Genomic DNA, 14,431 nt, shown 5'->3' with positions numbered 1-14,431 from the left:
AAAGTTTTGTGCAACACGGTTTTGATACTACACGGAACGACGTATCTGGTTACAACAAAATTCAAAAGACTGCAACTTTGTTTTTTGTTTTTTTGTTGTTGTTGAAACAGGAATTTTGTTGTGGCGTGATTCAATGTAATGGAAACTAAATCAAAACATGGATTTCACTGTAAATTTGTGTTAAAAATGTAGTCTAATTTATTGCACTAAATATATGCCTAAAAATAAACTCAAATTGCCAAAATTAAAAAAAAATGAATCAATAAATTTTCACAAGACTTAAATCACAAGTCTCAATATTTTTTTAAGAAAAAAAGACAATGAATACCTTCTGGCAGCTGGCAGAGGCAATTAACATCGATGGAGTGAAAGTGCACTCTTCGGGGACTTGACTGTCATAGCGCTCATCGAGCGGAGTCTTGAAAGCTAAGAATTTGCCTGCAAAAAAGAGGGAGAAAATGTAACAGTGCATAATTATTCCGAAGATTTCATGTCTCATAAGCAGGGTTTGCCGGTATATATCAGTCGATACAGATCATGTTTTTTTGTTTTGAAAATATCATGATATTTTGATACTTTCGATGTTTATATTTTCAACTACGGTATTTCCAATGTAAAAATTATATTAATCATAGTAATATTGTTCATTAATTATTAAAAATATCTAATAAATTATGTACTATTTTTTATGACGCATTAATACATTATTGATAACGAAAGTAATATAATATTTCTTTTTTAGTTGTATTTTATATTCATAAAGTTATTGGTAATGTAACAACTTAAATTCACATTAAAAGTGTCTAATTAAATATTAAACATTAATCAGAAAAAAAAAAAAAGAAAATGTCTTATGAATATGCAACGACTAATGCATATGTGAATTGAAAAGCGATAGCTTTGTGCAAGGTAAATTGGATAAAAATGAAACAATGTTTAAAAGCAATGCTTTAAACGTTGCTTTTAAACGTTATTTCATTTTTACCTAATGCATATGTATTTACTGCTCAATCATAATTGTGCAAAAAGTAGCTAACCAAAGAAAAGTGAGTAAACAGCTAATGCTAAATTAACTCCATTAAAATTGATAAAAAAATTAAATGAAATATTAGATATGAATATTGAAAGAAACCTTAATTTTAAGCCTACATATTGTAATTATAATATAAGAAAATAAAGAGATTTGAGGATGCATTTACTATTTTGAAGACTTTAGTTAGTGCTCATTGAAAATATCAGATGCATATCAAAATATTGGATATTTTCGAACCCTGCTCATAAAAGAGAAAAACATATAAACAGAGCTAACAATTTGACTTTTCAATTCTAAAAGCAAATTTAAGTAAGATTTTAGTACTGTTGGAAGCAATGCTCAAAGCGGATGCTCTGAAAACACATGTTTGCGAACAAACTACAAAATATGTTTTCGATTGTATGGGATAGTGCCAGGGTTTGGCGATATGTATCAGTCCCTTATATCTTCGCCTCAGAGCAACAGTAGGATATCTTAGTGTTATTTTTGGGTTTAGACATCTTAGTGTTGCTCTGAGGCGACGATATACCATGACACATGTAGTGATAAAAATCCAACATTGATTTTATGAACTACTAGTGGCACTTGCACGGCTTTGCACGAAGTAGAAAATTAAAAGGTCTTTTGGTTCGCCTGTATATTTACAATTCATGTATCATGAATTTCTCGCCAATTGGTTTGCTCATGTTACGGTTCCACGTTATGATAACCTGGTCATTTACGCTTCCACTTTATGATAATTTTGCTCGGGAAAATGTTCTTAAAATTGGAATAGAAAAAGAACAAAATCGAATTTTTGAAAAATCGCTTCGAGGTGCATACTTTCATGCTACAAACTAATTCTGTGCCACACTTCATGAAAATCGGCCGAACAGTCTGGGCACTATGAGCGTCACAGAGATGCTGACAGAGTGAGAGACTTTCAGCTTTATTATTAGTAAAGACAATACAGTTGAACTCTTTTAATATGACCATGGTTAATACGAAATCACAGCTAAAACAAACATTTTGTTAATTTAGTTTGGTTTACTATTGAACTACATTAAAAATTTCACAGATATTGCGTAGAATAAAATGAAAAATTCTGCTAAAACGAACAAAAATCTGACCTCTTCTTCGTGGAAAAATTTCCTCATTGATCTTTTTTTTCTGATACTTTGTGTCATTGCAGAAAGCTAATCATGCCCTCCTAATCCTTTGAGTCATTTCCAACCCATCTTTTAGCTATCAAGTGGTGGCACATTCTACCTTGACCACATGGCACAGAAAATTTTAACTGACGATGAAACTAGTCAATGCAGCCCCCAACGCATTCCTCTCTCATTATTCGTGAGTTCCAGCTTGTTAGCTCTCAAGGGAATGGGAGGAGTTCTGGACTGCATTGGAGGGACTATATCGAGAGATAGGGCATTTCTCAGCTATGACACTGTTCTACAGGGATGGATACGCCCCTCCCTTGAGAGACTCTCCACCGGTAATTTTTCGAAAATGAAGTTCAAAAAAAGGTAAATTTAGAGGAATTTCATTAATGTTGGGAGAAGGGAGGTTTGGGGTCCTATCTTGGAACTGTTTGGGAATTCAAGTCCAAAACCTCTGTGATCAACATTTTTGAATCAGTATACGTGGTAAAAAGTAAGTAATAAAAATAAATCGCCTTGCTCCCTTGAAAAATTTCTGTATCCGTCCTTGCTGAATGTTAGTGTTGAAGTTCATACTGTTGCTGTTTACCTTAAAACAGGTCTAAGGTAACTTAGGGTCTACTTGGGAATAAAAAATATCTTTCAATTTGGGCATTATCACCTGTCCCTTTCCCCCGCCCCATTGTCACCTTCCTTCAAATAGGTTCTCTGGGTTATCGCAATTAACCGTTCAAATTAACTGAGTTCAACTGCATTTGAAATATAAAAATTATATGCATTTTGTCATAGTCATGTTATTTATTCACTGTTAAAAATAACCAAAAAGTAATCTACAGTATTTATATGATAATACCATGATCATTAATTTAACATAATAATATAATATTTCTTTCATTTTATATTCATAAAATACTTTGTAGTATACCAACTCTAATATATTAAATTTTTCAACATAAAATGCCCAGTCAAAATCGATAAGTTGGTCAGAAAATTGGAATTACAAATTAAATAGAAAATTCCTAATGACTGTGTACTGACTAATAAATGCAAATTTTTATTTCTGAGTAAAACACTTATACAAAAATAGCTACCAAAAGAAAAATGGGAAAAGCAGCTAAAGCTAAAGTAACTCAATAAAAATTATTATATTTTATTTTTAATACATTAAATTATCACATTTCACATATGATTGTAAATATCATTCATATATAAAAAATTATTTAAAATGTGCAAAGTTCCACATGAAAAGTATTATATAAATAATGAAGGAAATATTAATTTTTAGTATTCATTTTACAATAGTAATAAAGAAAATCAACAACTAGTGGTTTGAAGACGCAGTTACTATTTGAAGACTAGAGTTAGCGGTTTGATGATATTATGTGTATAAATAAAAATACAGGATATTTTCGAGCCCGGGGTATAGCACTGATGTAAACGTTTTAGGAGTTTACATGGCAATTGGCAGACGATTTTTAATCATAATTTTTAATCATACTGTAAGCAAGTGCTTTTTTTGCTTTTTACTATAAGAAAACTTAAATAAAAATGCAATTTTTTTTTAAATTTTATAATTAATGTCCTTTTTGTCTCTAAGCCAGACTTAACATACAGTATGGCACCCCAAATCTGAAATTCTCACGACCGTCATCTTTCTGGATTTTGGGGTCAACTCAGAAAATAGCAAAACTCTTATGTTATGTATTTGCCTTGTTTTTTGTGATTTGGCTAACGTGCGGTCTAAAGTTCTTTTCTTATTAGATCAATCTGAATGAAAGTATATTTAACTAGTGAAATCAAAAGTCGGAGATAATTTGCAGCAGCATATATAGTTCGGAGATGTTTCTTTTTATTACTACGCAATGTGTATACCTCAAAACTCAAATTTTGAATTGGTAGCCAATGGCTACCAGATCCTCACAAAATGGTAGCCAAATCTCAAAAAATGATAGCCAAACTTTATTTTAATTTAAATTATTTAATTTATTTTATTCCGTTTATTTATTTAGTATGAGTGTATATGTCATTGGCGTAGCAAAGAACGTTTCTTATAAAATAATAATTAAAAATAAATAAGTAAATAAAAAATATTAAAAAAAATAAATAAAATAAAAAGCGAGCTAAAAATAAAAAAGAAAAAGAGGGTTGAGGAAAAGTTTTGGAGGAAGGGGGGAATTGAACTTGGGGAGAACGGGCACCCCTACCCAGATATTATTTAACACATCTTTTACAAACTATAATCTGCATTAATTTATCTTTAAGCAAAACACATCACGATAAAAAAATAAATAAATAAAAAAGATTATTATTATTATTAATTTTTTTCAGCTTTCAAAACTTCTAGAAACATCACAGCTTTCAACCAAAACACGAGTTAGTTCCTTCATAAAGAAAACAACAAAATAACAAAAACTTGAACAGAATGTAAAACCTAAACCATTTGCGATTCTACAAAAATATTTTTTTTTTTTTGTTTTTGCAAATGCATGCAGAATTTTATAAAAATGGAAGCCTGGGTGTCAAAAAAATGAATAAATAAAAGGTAAACAATATAAAACAAAACGAAAAAAACAAAACAAAAAATGAAATAAAAGATCCAGCAGAAGAAAAAAAGGGTTTCAGCCGTCTTCTTTCCACCTTCTCTAGACGCAAGGGTGCCATTTTTTTATTATTATTTATGTGTTTAATAAATACGATTGTACTTCTCTTTATTTATTTTTGAACACACATTTTCCTCTTCTAACTGGTGAAAATGGACAATCTACAACGCCGCGCCATTTTGAAAACGCGGGACGCGCCATTTTGAAAACGCGGGACGCCATTTTGAAAATTTACCGCGAAACTTAAAAATAACAACTTTTTTAAGGAGAAATAAAGTAAATAAACGGATATATCCTCTCCTCCAGTAGGTTTTATATTTTAAAAAGAAAAAAAAAGGAAAAACAAACAATATGATTAAAACAAAAAATCAAAAATCTTCGAAAAGAAAATTTTTTTTAGCGATATCGTTTTTACCTTGTCTCGGTGCATTTTGACTCAAAGGTGCCATTTTTGTTTAATCATATGTAAACCAAATGTACAAGATTAATTCTTTTCAATTCTTTTTATTTCGGAAAGGACATTTTCGTCTTAACTGGTAAAAATGAACAATAACAACGCGACGCCATTTTGAAAACGCGTAGTTTAAAAATACTTCAAAACGAAGAAATAGCCATTTCTTAAGGAGAAATAAAGTTGAAAAATGAATTTAAGATCAAAAAAGCATAATTTACTAAATTGGTGTATGAAATTTGTCTATTTTTACGATCGCGTGTAAAGAAAGCCGAGTTTTCGAAATAGAAGTTTTGTAACGAATTTGTCGTGATTGCGATTTTTGTTTTCTATTCAGAACAAGAACACATAGCACAATTAGCCACACTTGGACAATACTCCCACCCCCCCCCTTCCCTCCTTCACCCCGGCGATACGATAGCCGAACTTTTAGTGGACAAAAGAATTTGGGAAAGGTCATATGTCAAGACTATAGGTCAGGGAAGGTTGCATTGGCGAATGGTAGCCACATTGGCGACTGAAGTGAAAATAATGGTCGCCAAAATTTGAAAATTGGTCGCATTTGGCGACTGGCGACCGCGAGTTTTGAGCTTTAGCAATGTGCCAATTGATACAATAAATCATATATTTACTAAAACTAATATTGTACTTTTTTGCAGTGAGTTTTGTATTGCATACTTATGAAAAGAAATAAGAATTATGGTTAACCGTAAGTGGATGTTAAAAGACTGCTGCACAATTACAATAAAACGCATATTTACGCATAGCAACTAGCATCGGAAAAACATTAAAAAAAAAAAAAAAAAGCTAAACTGAAACCCCTGGGTTATGAACAAGTGATTGCCTATTTAACAATTCTAAACTTCTAAAGCTGGGAAAAAAAGAGAATTTTTTCCCCCTTTTCTGGTTTTTAGGAAAAAAAAATGATTTTTTTTCCTTTTAAATATTGAAATGAAAAAGTTCTGAATTTTGAAATTGGGATCTCATGCTGTAATCTTCTTTACTAATAATAAAGCTGAAAGCCTGGATTTCTGTCTGGATGTCTGTGACGTGCTTAGCGGCAAGACTGTTTGGCCGATTTTCATAAAATTTGGCAACTTAGTTAGTAGCATGGGGGGGGAGGGGGTGCACCTTGAAGCGATTTTTCGAAAATTCGAATTTGTTCTTGTTTTATTCCAATTTTAAAAACATTTTACTCAGCAAATTATCATAACGTGGACAAGTAAACTACCATATGCCACCATGGGCGAGCAAATGCACATAGCAAATTGGCGAGAGTCCATTATATGTAAATATACAGGCGAACCAAATGACCTTTTCATTTTCTACTACGAGCAAACTGTGCGGTTAGCACTAGTACATTAATAAATTGATTCACTTACCAGCAATAGGAGAGCTTTTCCTTGGACAATGCAGCCACCGAGGAGGGGGTCCAAGGGTTTTACCTTTGCTACGATCATTCATGGCTGAGCTACCAAGGAAAATATGGATTAAAATGTAGCAAATTTTTACTGACATTCAATTTTACCTGGCTTCCTTGGGAGCAGGGTAAAAGTTTGTAAGAGTTTATAAAATCTTAAAACTTTGAGAGAAAACTAGGAACTAGATGAAGCATATTTCCCTATTAGCTTTATTAAAATAAAGATATTCTGCCAAATAAGTTTAAAAAATGACAAAATTAGTACACGTCATTAAACTATTGTGCTTCATTTGTCTGTATTAAGGTCACATTAAAATAGCAGCTTATAATTTTAATTTGGTCAAATACATTACTTTGAAAGATATGTTATTCCATTAAAGCTAAAAGGCATTGCATTTTTGTTTCCCTCCAAATAAATAAAAATAAAGTTTAAACGAAGATGTACAAAAAGTTCAGTTAATAGGGTCAAGGTCACAATTTATTTCTTTGGTCAAAAAAAGAAAGTTTCTAGATTTCAGATGAGGATATAGCCTAAAATTTCTTCCCCCTAGATACACCGCTGCGAGTAGGGTACCACATTTTCTAAGCATCAAATATTTTTTCATCTTCTTTTGTAATTAATATAAATTTCAAAGCAAATGATAAAATAACACAAAACTTTAATCATGCTCCAAAAAGTTAAAACTTAAGTTACTAAACTGCAAGCAACAAATAGCAAAAAAAATATAATTTTTGGTGAAATACTAGTCGAGACATTCCTTTAAAAGCATAGGTGAATAACTAAGAAAGTTATACACTTTTTCTAATCTTTTACTGTCAAAAAATCACCCTTAACACAGAAAAAAAAAAAATAACTTCCTATTTTAAGGATACATAAAAACATTCAAAATACAAAAAAGTCACAAATGGTTAAATAAAATCCAACTGAATGAAATAGAATATTTAACATGAAATCAACCCATAAAGTAAAAATAAAGCACATTAAAACCATTTTACAGCCGAACAATGAAAATTAACAAATGAATGTTCCTGACTTAGCAATGAATTTTGAATTCACTTTATTAAAACTTAGGCTATAATGTAGGTGACCTACAAAAACATATATATAAACATGTAAGAAATTATATCTTTTAATTTTAAAAAACTTTCTCAAGAACAGTTACAGTACACATATAATTTTAAACTAGGTCTGGGTGATGTATCTAATATATGCATAGCAAAAAGAAAAAGGTTTATAGAATTTTCCTTTAAAGTGATGTATTGATACCACTCACTACACAATCTACCAATTCCAGTACCAAAGTCATAAACTGAGCAGGGTTCAAGATATTTTTGATTTTTTTAAAAACCAAAAAAGTCGGATTTTTTTTAATTTAAACCAGATTTTTTTAAAATATTCAAAAATTTGTAGATATCAATTACCTTAACATTTATAAACATATTATATTTCATACAATAGAGCAGACCCCAAAGTGGTTTTTTGGGGGGGAAAAGTAGGAAATAAGGAATCAAAAATTAAAAAAGTAGGAACAAAATCACTTAAAAAAGTAGGAAAAAATAGGAAGAGATTGGACTACACACACGTCAAGAGGAAACAAGTTTAGCGTAAATTTTATTTGTAATGTAAAATAAATTAACAGTATTTTTGATTTAAAACTGTCCCACAAATAAACAGTACTTTTGAAGTACTGAAGGGATTTAATGAAAGACCCAGTCGCAAAAACAAAACCAAAGAGAAAAGCTGACAATCATCAGTATGAAAAATGAACTGGTGGAAACAAAGATATTAATTACAAAAATATGAAAATAAAATCCAAACAAAAGAAACACCTTTCAACAATACAGTAATAAAATTTTTAAGTGTGATAGAATAAAATACAATATAGCAATCACAAAAATAAATAAATAAATAAATAAAAATAATAATAATAAAACTCATATTTTGGTGCAATAAAACCAGATACGTTTTGTCAAAAACGAAAACATTTCTTCGAAAGCATCCATTTATCATTTGAAAATACTAACACTTTCAGCTCCTGTTATCATAAACTGATACAAAAAGCAAAGCAAATATTAAATTAGTTTTAGTTAAAAATAATCAGCAGCTGACATGCATTCTTGCATAAACAGGAGCAGATGTTTGAATTAGAAAAAAAAAAAAAAAAGGAAAAAGACTGAAAATGCAGCTAAAATAAATTTGTTCTTAAATATGGGACATAAAATTTATAAAATAAAAATTTAATTAAACTAAATAAATAACAAAATAAGTAAACTAAAAGGTTTTGTATTATGTTATGTATTTTTAGCATTCAACATAAATTTTTGTTTCAGGCACGTCCATTTATGGGGGTCAGTGGGGTCAATTTCTCCCCTCCTTGGCTTTGGAAAATTAATGCTTAACTATACTGGTTTGTACGGTTTTTTGTTGTTTTCAGATAAAATTTGCATTCAGTATACATCCATTGCTAGCCACTCCCGGGGGAAAAAAATCCTTGTTCCAAAATTTTTGTCACGGAAAAAAAAAGAAAAAATCCATGCACATATTAAACATAACATTTTTATCAAAGACAAAGATCAGTTTCTAATGTTTCTCTATGCATTAAAGAGAAGGCATGTAGTTTCTCTCAATCCTCACCACACAACAAAAATATTCTTTCGGAAATTGTTCACGAAATTGAGAGTGAGCGGGGAGCACCTGGCATCAAATGCCTGCATATATCTCTTTCTCTCCCCCCCCCCCCACTTTGATCAGGCGCCTTGAGTACAATAACTTGCAGTAGATACCCTGCATCGGTATAATAGCCGCACCTTGAAAAGAGTAAGAGTCTGTCAAAAAAATTTTAAATGTTCAGAAATGCCGCATTGCCAAAAACGCAGCACTTAAAAGTGATGAGCAACTCCTTAATATTGATGTTATATCAGAGTAGAAAATATCAATTAAAAATATTTAAAAAAATACATTACATATTTGCTTGTGGCTTTATCCCCTAACTTTTAAAAATGTGAAAAAATAAAAACGGAATCTCGCATTTAAATTGAATTCTGATTTTTCTCCAAAATTCGGGAACGTTTTGCTCATAAGTTTTGCCTTTTTTTTTTGCAAATACTCTTTTCGAGGAAAGAAAATTAAATTTTATAATCATGTTTACGATTTAGAATGAACAATAATCATATTCATATATGAAAAAAGTTAATTTCCTCAATTATTTTTGAAGTGGTTCGTTTTTGAAAATTTCTGTTATCTGTCGCTTTTATTTTGTACTAACATCAATAAACTATGTACAGTGTACAGGTTTTTCATTTTTTGCTTCTGACGTTCTTTTTAAGGTTTTACATTGCCTTTCTGTTTAAATAGAACTCCATTGGCGAATAGGAAATTCGGCTTTTTCCTGCACTTTTTTAAACAGTTGGCCGTTTACTTTAATTAAAGCTTCTAATTGACGGATAAATATTATATAATAGCGTCAGAATGTGCCAGTATCTATGTCTTTTTTTGTTTGTTAAAACAGTAGGCCTTTAGTCGAGGCGATAAAAAGAAAAGTCGATCATAAACGCTGCTACGACAAAAAAAGTCACTTACAAAAATTTAACTTTTAAACAAGCAAACGCTGCGGCGTAGCGTTCCTTCTAGAAATTACTGAAGTCATTCAATGAAAAGCTCAGGATCTGTTTGTTTCTTTACTTTTCAAAATCGAAACATGCAGAAAATTATCAGTGCTGCATTGTAAAAATAAAAATCAATGCATAATTGGAAGTGCTATACTAAAGAAAGAAAAAGTAGGAAAAAAAAAGGAAAAGTAGGAAAATAAGGAGAGAGCAGTAAAAAGTAGGAAAAATAGGAACTCTTTGGGGTCTGATAGAGATGAATCCATTCAACTTAATTTTAAAACTAAGATAAGTTCTCTAACTATTCATTAATATTTAAGATTTATAAATACGTTATAACGCTATGATAAGATGTGATTTTGTTTTATGTTTTGCTTAAAGATAAGGTTCCCATCATCATGTACGTTTTAGTATAAAATAATATGTTGAACAATTACTTTTCTGAACTATAATTAGTCATGGTGTCAGGGTTGGCAAGTTTCTGCCGAGGTGCTTAAAACCACTGGTAGAAACCGGTTAAAACCGGCATGGCAAAAACCACTTTCAGCCACTTTGCGGCAGAAACTGGCAAAAACTCAAAATGACAAAAAATTTATTATTGACATACAATAGAAAAAGTATGGAGAAAATAATTAGCTGTTAACCAAAGCACAATTTAATTACAATATTATCACGATTCAAAATCAAATATTACATTGTTTGGACCTTGCAGTTGCCCCTTGGAAAAGGTGGTTTCCAAAATCTAAACAATTTTTTCAATTAAATATGTACAAATGAGAAATTTTAGAATATTCTTTTAACAGAAGAGATATAGCAGGCAATGCATCAAGGAACAAGCAATGTTCGTGAAACTTTCCTCTATTGTATATTTTTTAAACTGGACCAACTAGTAACTGGGGTAATGGTAAAATTTTGAGGGTAAAAATAAGTTTTGAGAAATGTGGCCAATGTTTTTGCAAAGCTATGATTAGGTAGAAAATCTACGTTAATATTGACAAGTAAAATTCTGGCACCTTCTAATTGAAGCACAAGTTAATTTCAATCACAAGCAGTTTAGAAAGAAGCATATAGCGAGCAAATTACAATTAGTAATCCCTGGTTAATTCTGTATGTCACTCCTCTTTCCTAAGCACCCATATGATTTTTCGTCCTTTGTTAGATTAATCCAAACATTAGGAGCATCTGCAATTGGAAAGTTCCCTTTTCGAACGAAATTAAGCGCACTAGCATAGGAATTTTATTTTTGATGAAGTGAAGTTTAATTTTTTATTTTACTTAAATGAATATCATTTGGTGATTACTTGAGTATTAGAGACGCTTTTAAGTTTTTGCCAATTTCTGCCGGTTATAACGTTTTTGCCGGCAGAAAGTCAACACTGCATGGTGTATAAGAAAAACTCGAAATTTTTATTTTGTTCTAAACTGTAATTTTGGAGTAAAAGAAATATTGCGAGAGTGAAAATCTGTTACACATACAGAAAGAGGGATCTATGTAGTTTTGCCTGTTGAAGTTAAGATAGTATAACGCAGTGTAGTTAAATTTAGAGCAATACATTCTAAAAATGCAAAACTAATTTATAAAATCATCTGATTTTAATTAATGATTTTGTTTAAGAAATCATTTAATTCAAATCAATTGATTTAAATCAATGTTATAAAAAAAAACACTTGATTTAAATCATGATTTTAATCACAATTTAAATCAAGCTGATTTAAATCAACGAACCCTGGCGGCTGGTACACCAAAAAAGTGGAAGGTCTAAAGAAGTGTAGGGGCTCAGATATTTTAACCATGGTTTAGCAGGATATTTTCCGCATGGAAGCAGATTTCAGGGCAGATTAAAGTCATTAAAATTGGACATTTTTAATAACTTATTCACTATAGGCTGGGGAAGAAATGTTTGCATTTTTGCAAAGAAAAAGTACTAAAAGTAAGGAAGTTCTAATTTCTAAGGGGGGGGAATCGAGTCCCCCCCTTGCCCCCTTATATGGGTGCCTTTGGTTCACATTGAAAAGGGAGGCTTATTGTAATCCCAAAACACGTCTTCAATTATCAGCTATCTTCGACTTTTGATGCATTTGTTTTTTCTTTAATTTTTGATAAACTCTTGCTGGTGTTAGAATCTATGAATTAGTATCTTGATAATATATAAATTTTTAAATGTAATCAACATTTTAGAGAATTTAAACAAGCAAGTTGAAGTAAAGCTTTAAAAAAAAAAAAAAAAAAAACTTGATTTGAAATACATTGTCATGAATCTCATTCAACATTGTGATTTGATGTTGGTGTTGGCGATGCATCATATAATTCAAAAATTCCTAGATCTCTCAGCTTAATTTTGAATCATATTAAAAAAAAATTTCATAACATATTTGGCAAAAAATGTGAACCCTTTCGAACTGCAGGTGGAAGCTATTATTCCAGGACATTTGAGGTAGTGAGAAGCAAGGGGGATGTAAGGGGACATTTTCCAGTTTTGAGTAAAACCCATTTAAAGATAACATCCTACGTACGATTTCATCGAAATTCTTTTCTAAGTCACGATGCACAGCAGCACATACCAGGGCTACTATTTCCATCTCTTGCTCCAAGACAGAGGAGGGGTTCACCTACCATAGGGCCATTTCCATGGACACTTTCGACACCGGAAAAAACCTGCTTTTCACCGCATTCTAGTTATTTGCAAGGTTTATGTGGAATCTTTCTGCTCCTGCTAGCTTCTGGAGTGAAAGCGGTGTTTTTACCCACAATGCGTTACCCGAAACAAGTTCGTCTACTAGCCGCTAAGGATGCTGGGTAAAAACCGCTTTCTCTGGTACAATGGGAGAACCTCTTTTTACATGGAAACGGGAAATTTTTCAATTGGTTTTTTGTGGAGCCAGAGCAGAGATTTACCGGGTCAAAAAGTGCGTTACAAATGAGGCTCATGTGTACCGGTTATTTCCAAATTTTTAATTTTGCCATTTGCATCCCTTTGCTTCTCACTACCTCATTTGTTTCACCAATAAATCACGCACAAGAAAATTAAAATACTGTGTGGAATGTAAAATAAGTAATAACAACCTTTAACCTCACAAAAATGTAAGCACTTGTTTCGGGGTTTACAAAGAAAGCTTTTATTAATGCAAAAGGAATGAGCTTTGACGTATTTTTATCCATTTCTTTAGCATAAAGGCATTTATTCAACTCTCTGTGAGGATATTAGCTGGTTAAAAATCCTTAAACTACAAAACAAGTTCAAATGCATTAAGCCAATCTATAAAGAATGTGAGTGAATAATAAAAGAATAGAATAAATTTGATTCTTTCAAACAGGAAGTTGATTCTTTATTTATAGATCAGAGAGAGTGCATGAAGATAGAACAGAATTCAGTGATATGCCTGAAAATAAAATGAAAGATGAATAAGAGAAACGTTTCTTCCTTTCCAAAAAATAAGAAACTGAAAAATGCTAAGTTCTTAATGTATGCCATTTCTGGGAAGGGAACAAGCACTTGGGAAAAAGTGAAACCGTATTTCAATGCTCATATTTTGTTCATTTTTAAAATTAAGATTATAGTAACTGTTATAAAAACAGAAATCCTAACTTTCGGCCTTATTTTTTGTGTTTAAAGTGTAAGCTATACATGCTTAAATGTACGATACTTATTTTAAATTTCAGTTGACAAATCAAAGGGCATAATACGCAATTGAGAAAATAACATGTTATGAAATTCTTACTTTCAAAATTGCAGATGAAAATGTTTTAGAAACATCTTTGCACATCAAGAGAGATAGTTTCGAATCTATTCAATATCACAAAATTCATGTAGCCTACATTTCCACTCATACGATGAAAACAACCCACTCTTGAAAATGAAAACATTAATAAACTTTACACATCGCAAATATTCTTTATGAAAAGAACGTGGCTACTACTCCTGCGTACGTAGCTCTGATTGGCTAACATAAATCAAAGTGGAAGAATTTACTCATCAGGAAGATTATCGCCTCGTTTGGCGTATAAATCACGATAAAAATTTAAAATCATATGCACTCTGTGAGGCAGAATTTAAAATGAAGTTTTACCTTTGATAAAAGTCGAAAGTAAAAGATCTAAAGCATATTATAATAGAAGTGATAGTGATCAATAAACGGTTTAGGCAATCCGTGGACGTGACTTTTGAAAACTTTTCTCAAGAG

General features: G+C 31.2%; 1 protein-coding gene across 1 annotated transcript in view; it reads right to left on the bottom strand.

Annotated features, from left to right (window-relative positions):
* The window catches only part of LOC129221079 (mRNA-capping enzyme-like), a 58,629-nt gene extending 44,501 nt beyond the window's left edge, over window positions 1–14,128 (bottom strand). Inside the window, exons 1-3 of the mRNA XM_054855518.1 lie at window positions 13,970–14,128; window positions 6,606–6,694; window positions 329–438 (exon numbers count right to left, since the gene is read on the bottom strand). Coding sequence (XP_054711493.1) covers window positions 329–438; window positions 6,606–6,687 — 192 coding nt within the window. The 5' untranslated portion in view covers window positions 6,688–6,694; window positions 13,970–14,128. The remainder of the gene's footprint in view (window positions 1–328; window positions 439–6,605; window positions 6,695–13,969) is intronic.
* Window positions 14,129–14,431: the final 303 nt, after the last annotated feature.

Source organism: Uloborus diversus, chromosome 4 (assembly GCF_026930045.1).
Source record: "Uloborus diversus isolate 005 chromosome 4, Udiv.v.3.1, whole genome shotgun sequence".
Taxonomy (NCBI): domain Eukaryota; kingdom Metazoa; phylum Arthropoda; class Arachnida; order Araneae; family Uloboridae; genus Uloborus; species Uloborus diversus.
The sequence above is the reverse complement of the archived record's forward strand: the minus strand, read 5'-3'. Positions and strand labels throughout refer to the sequence as shown.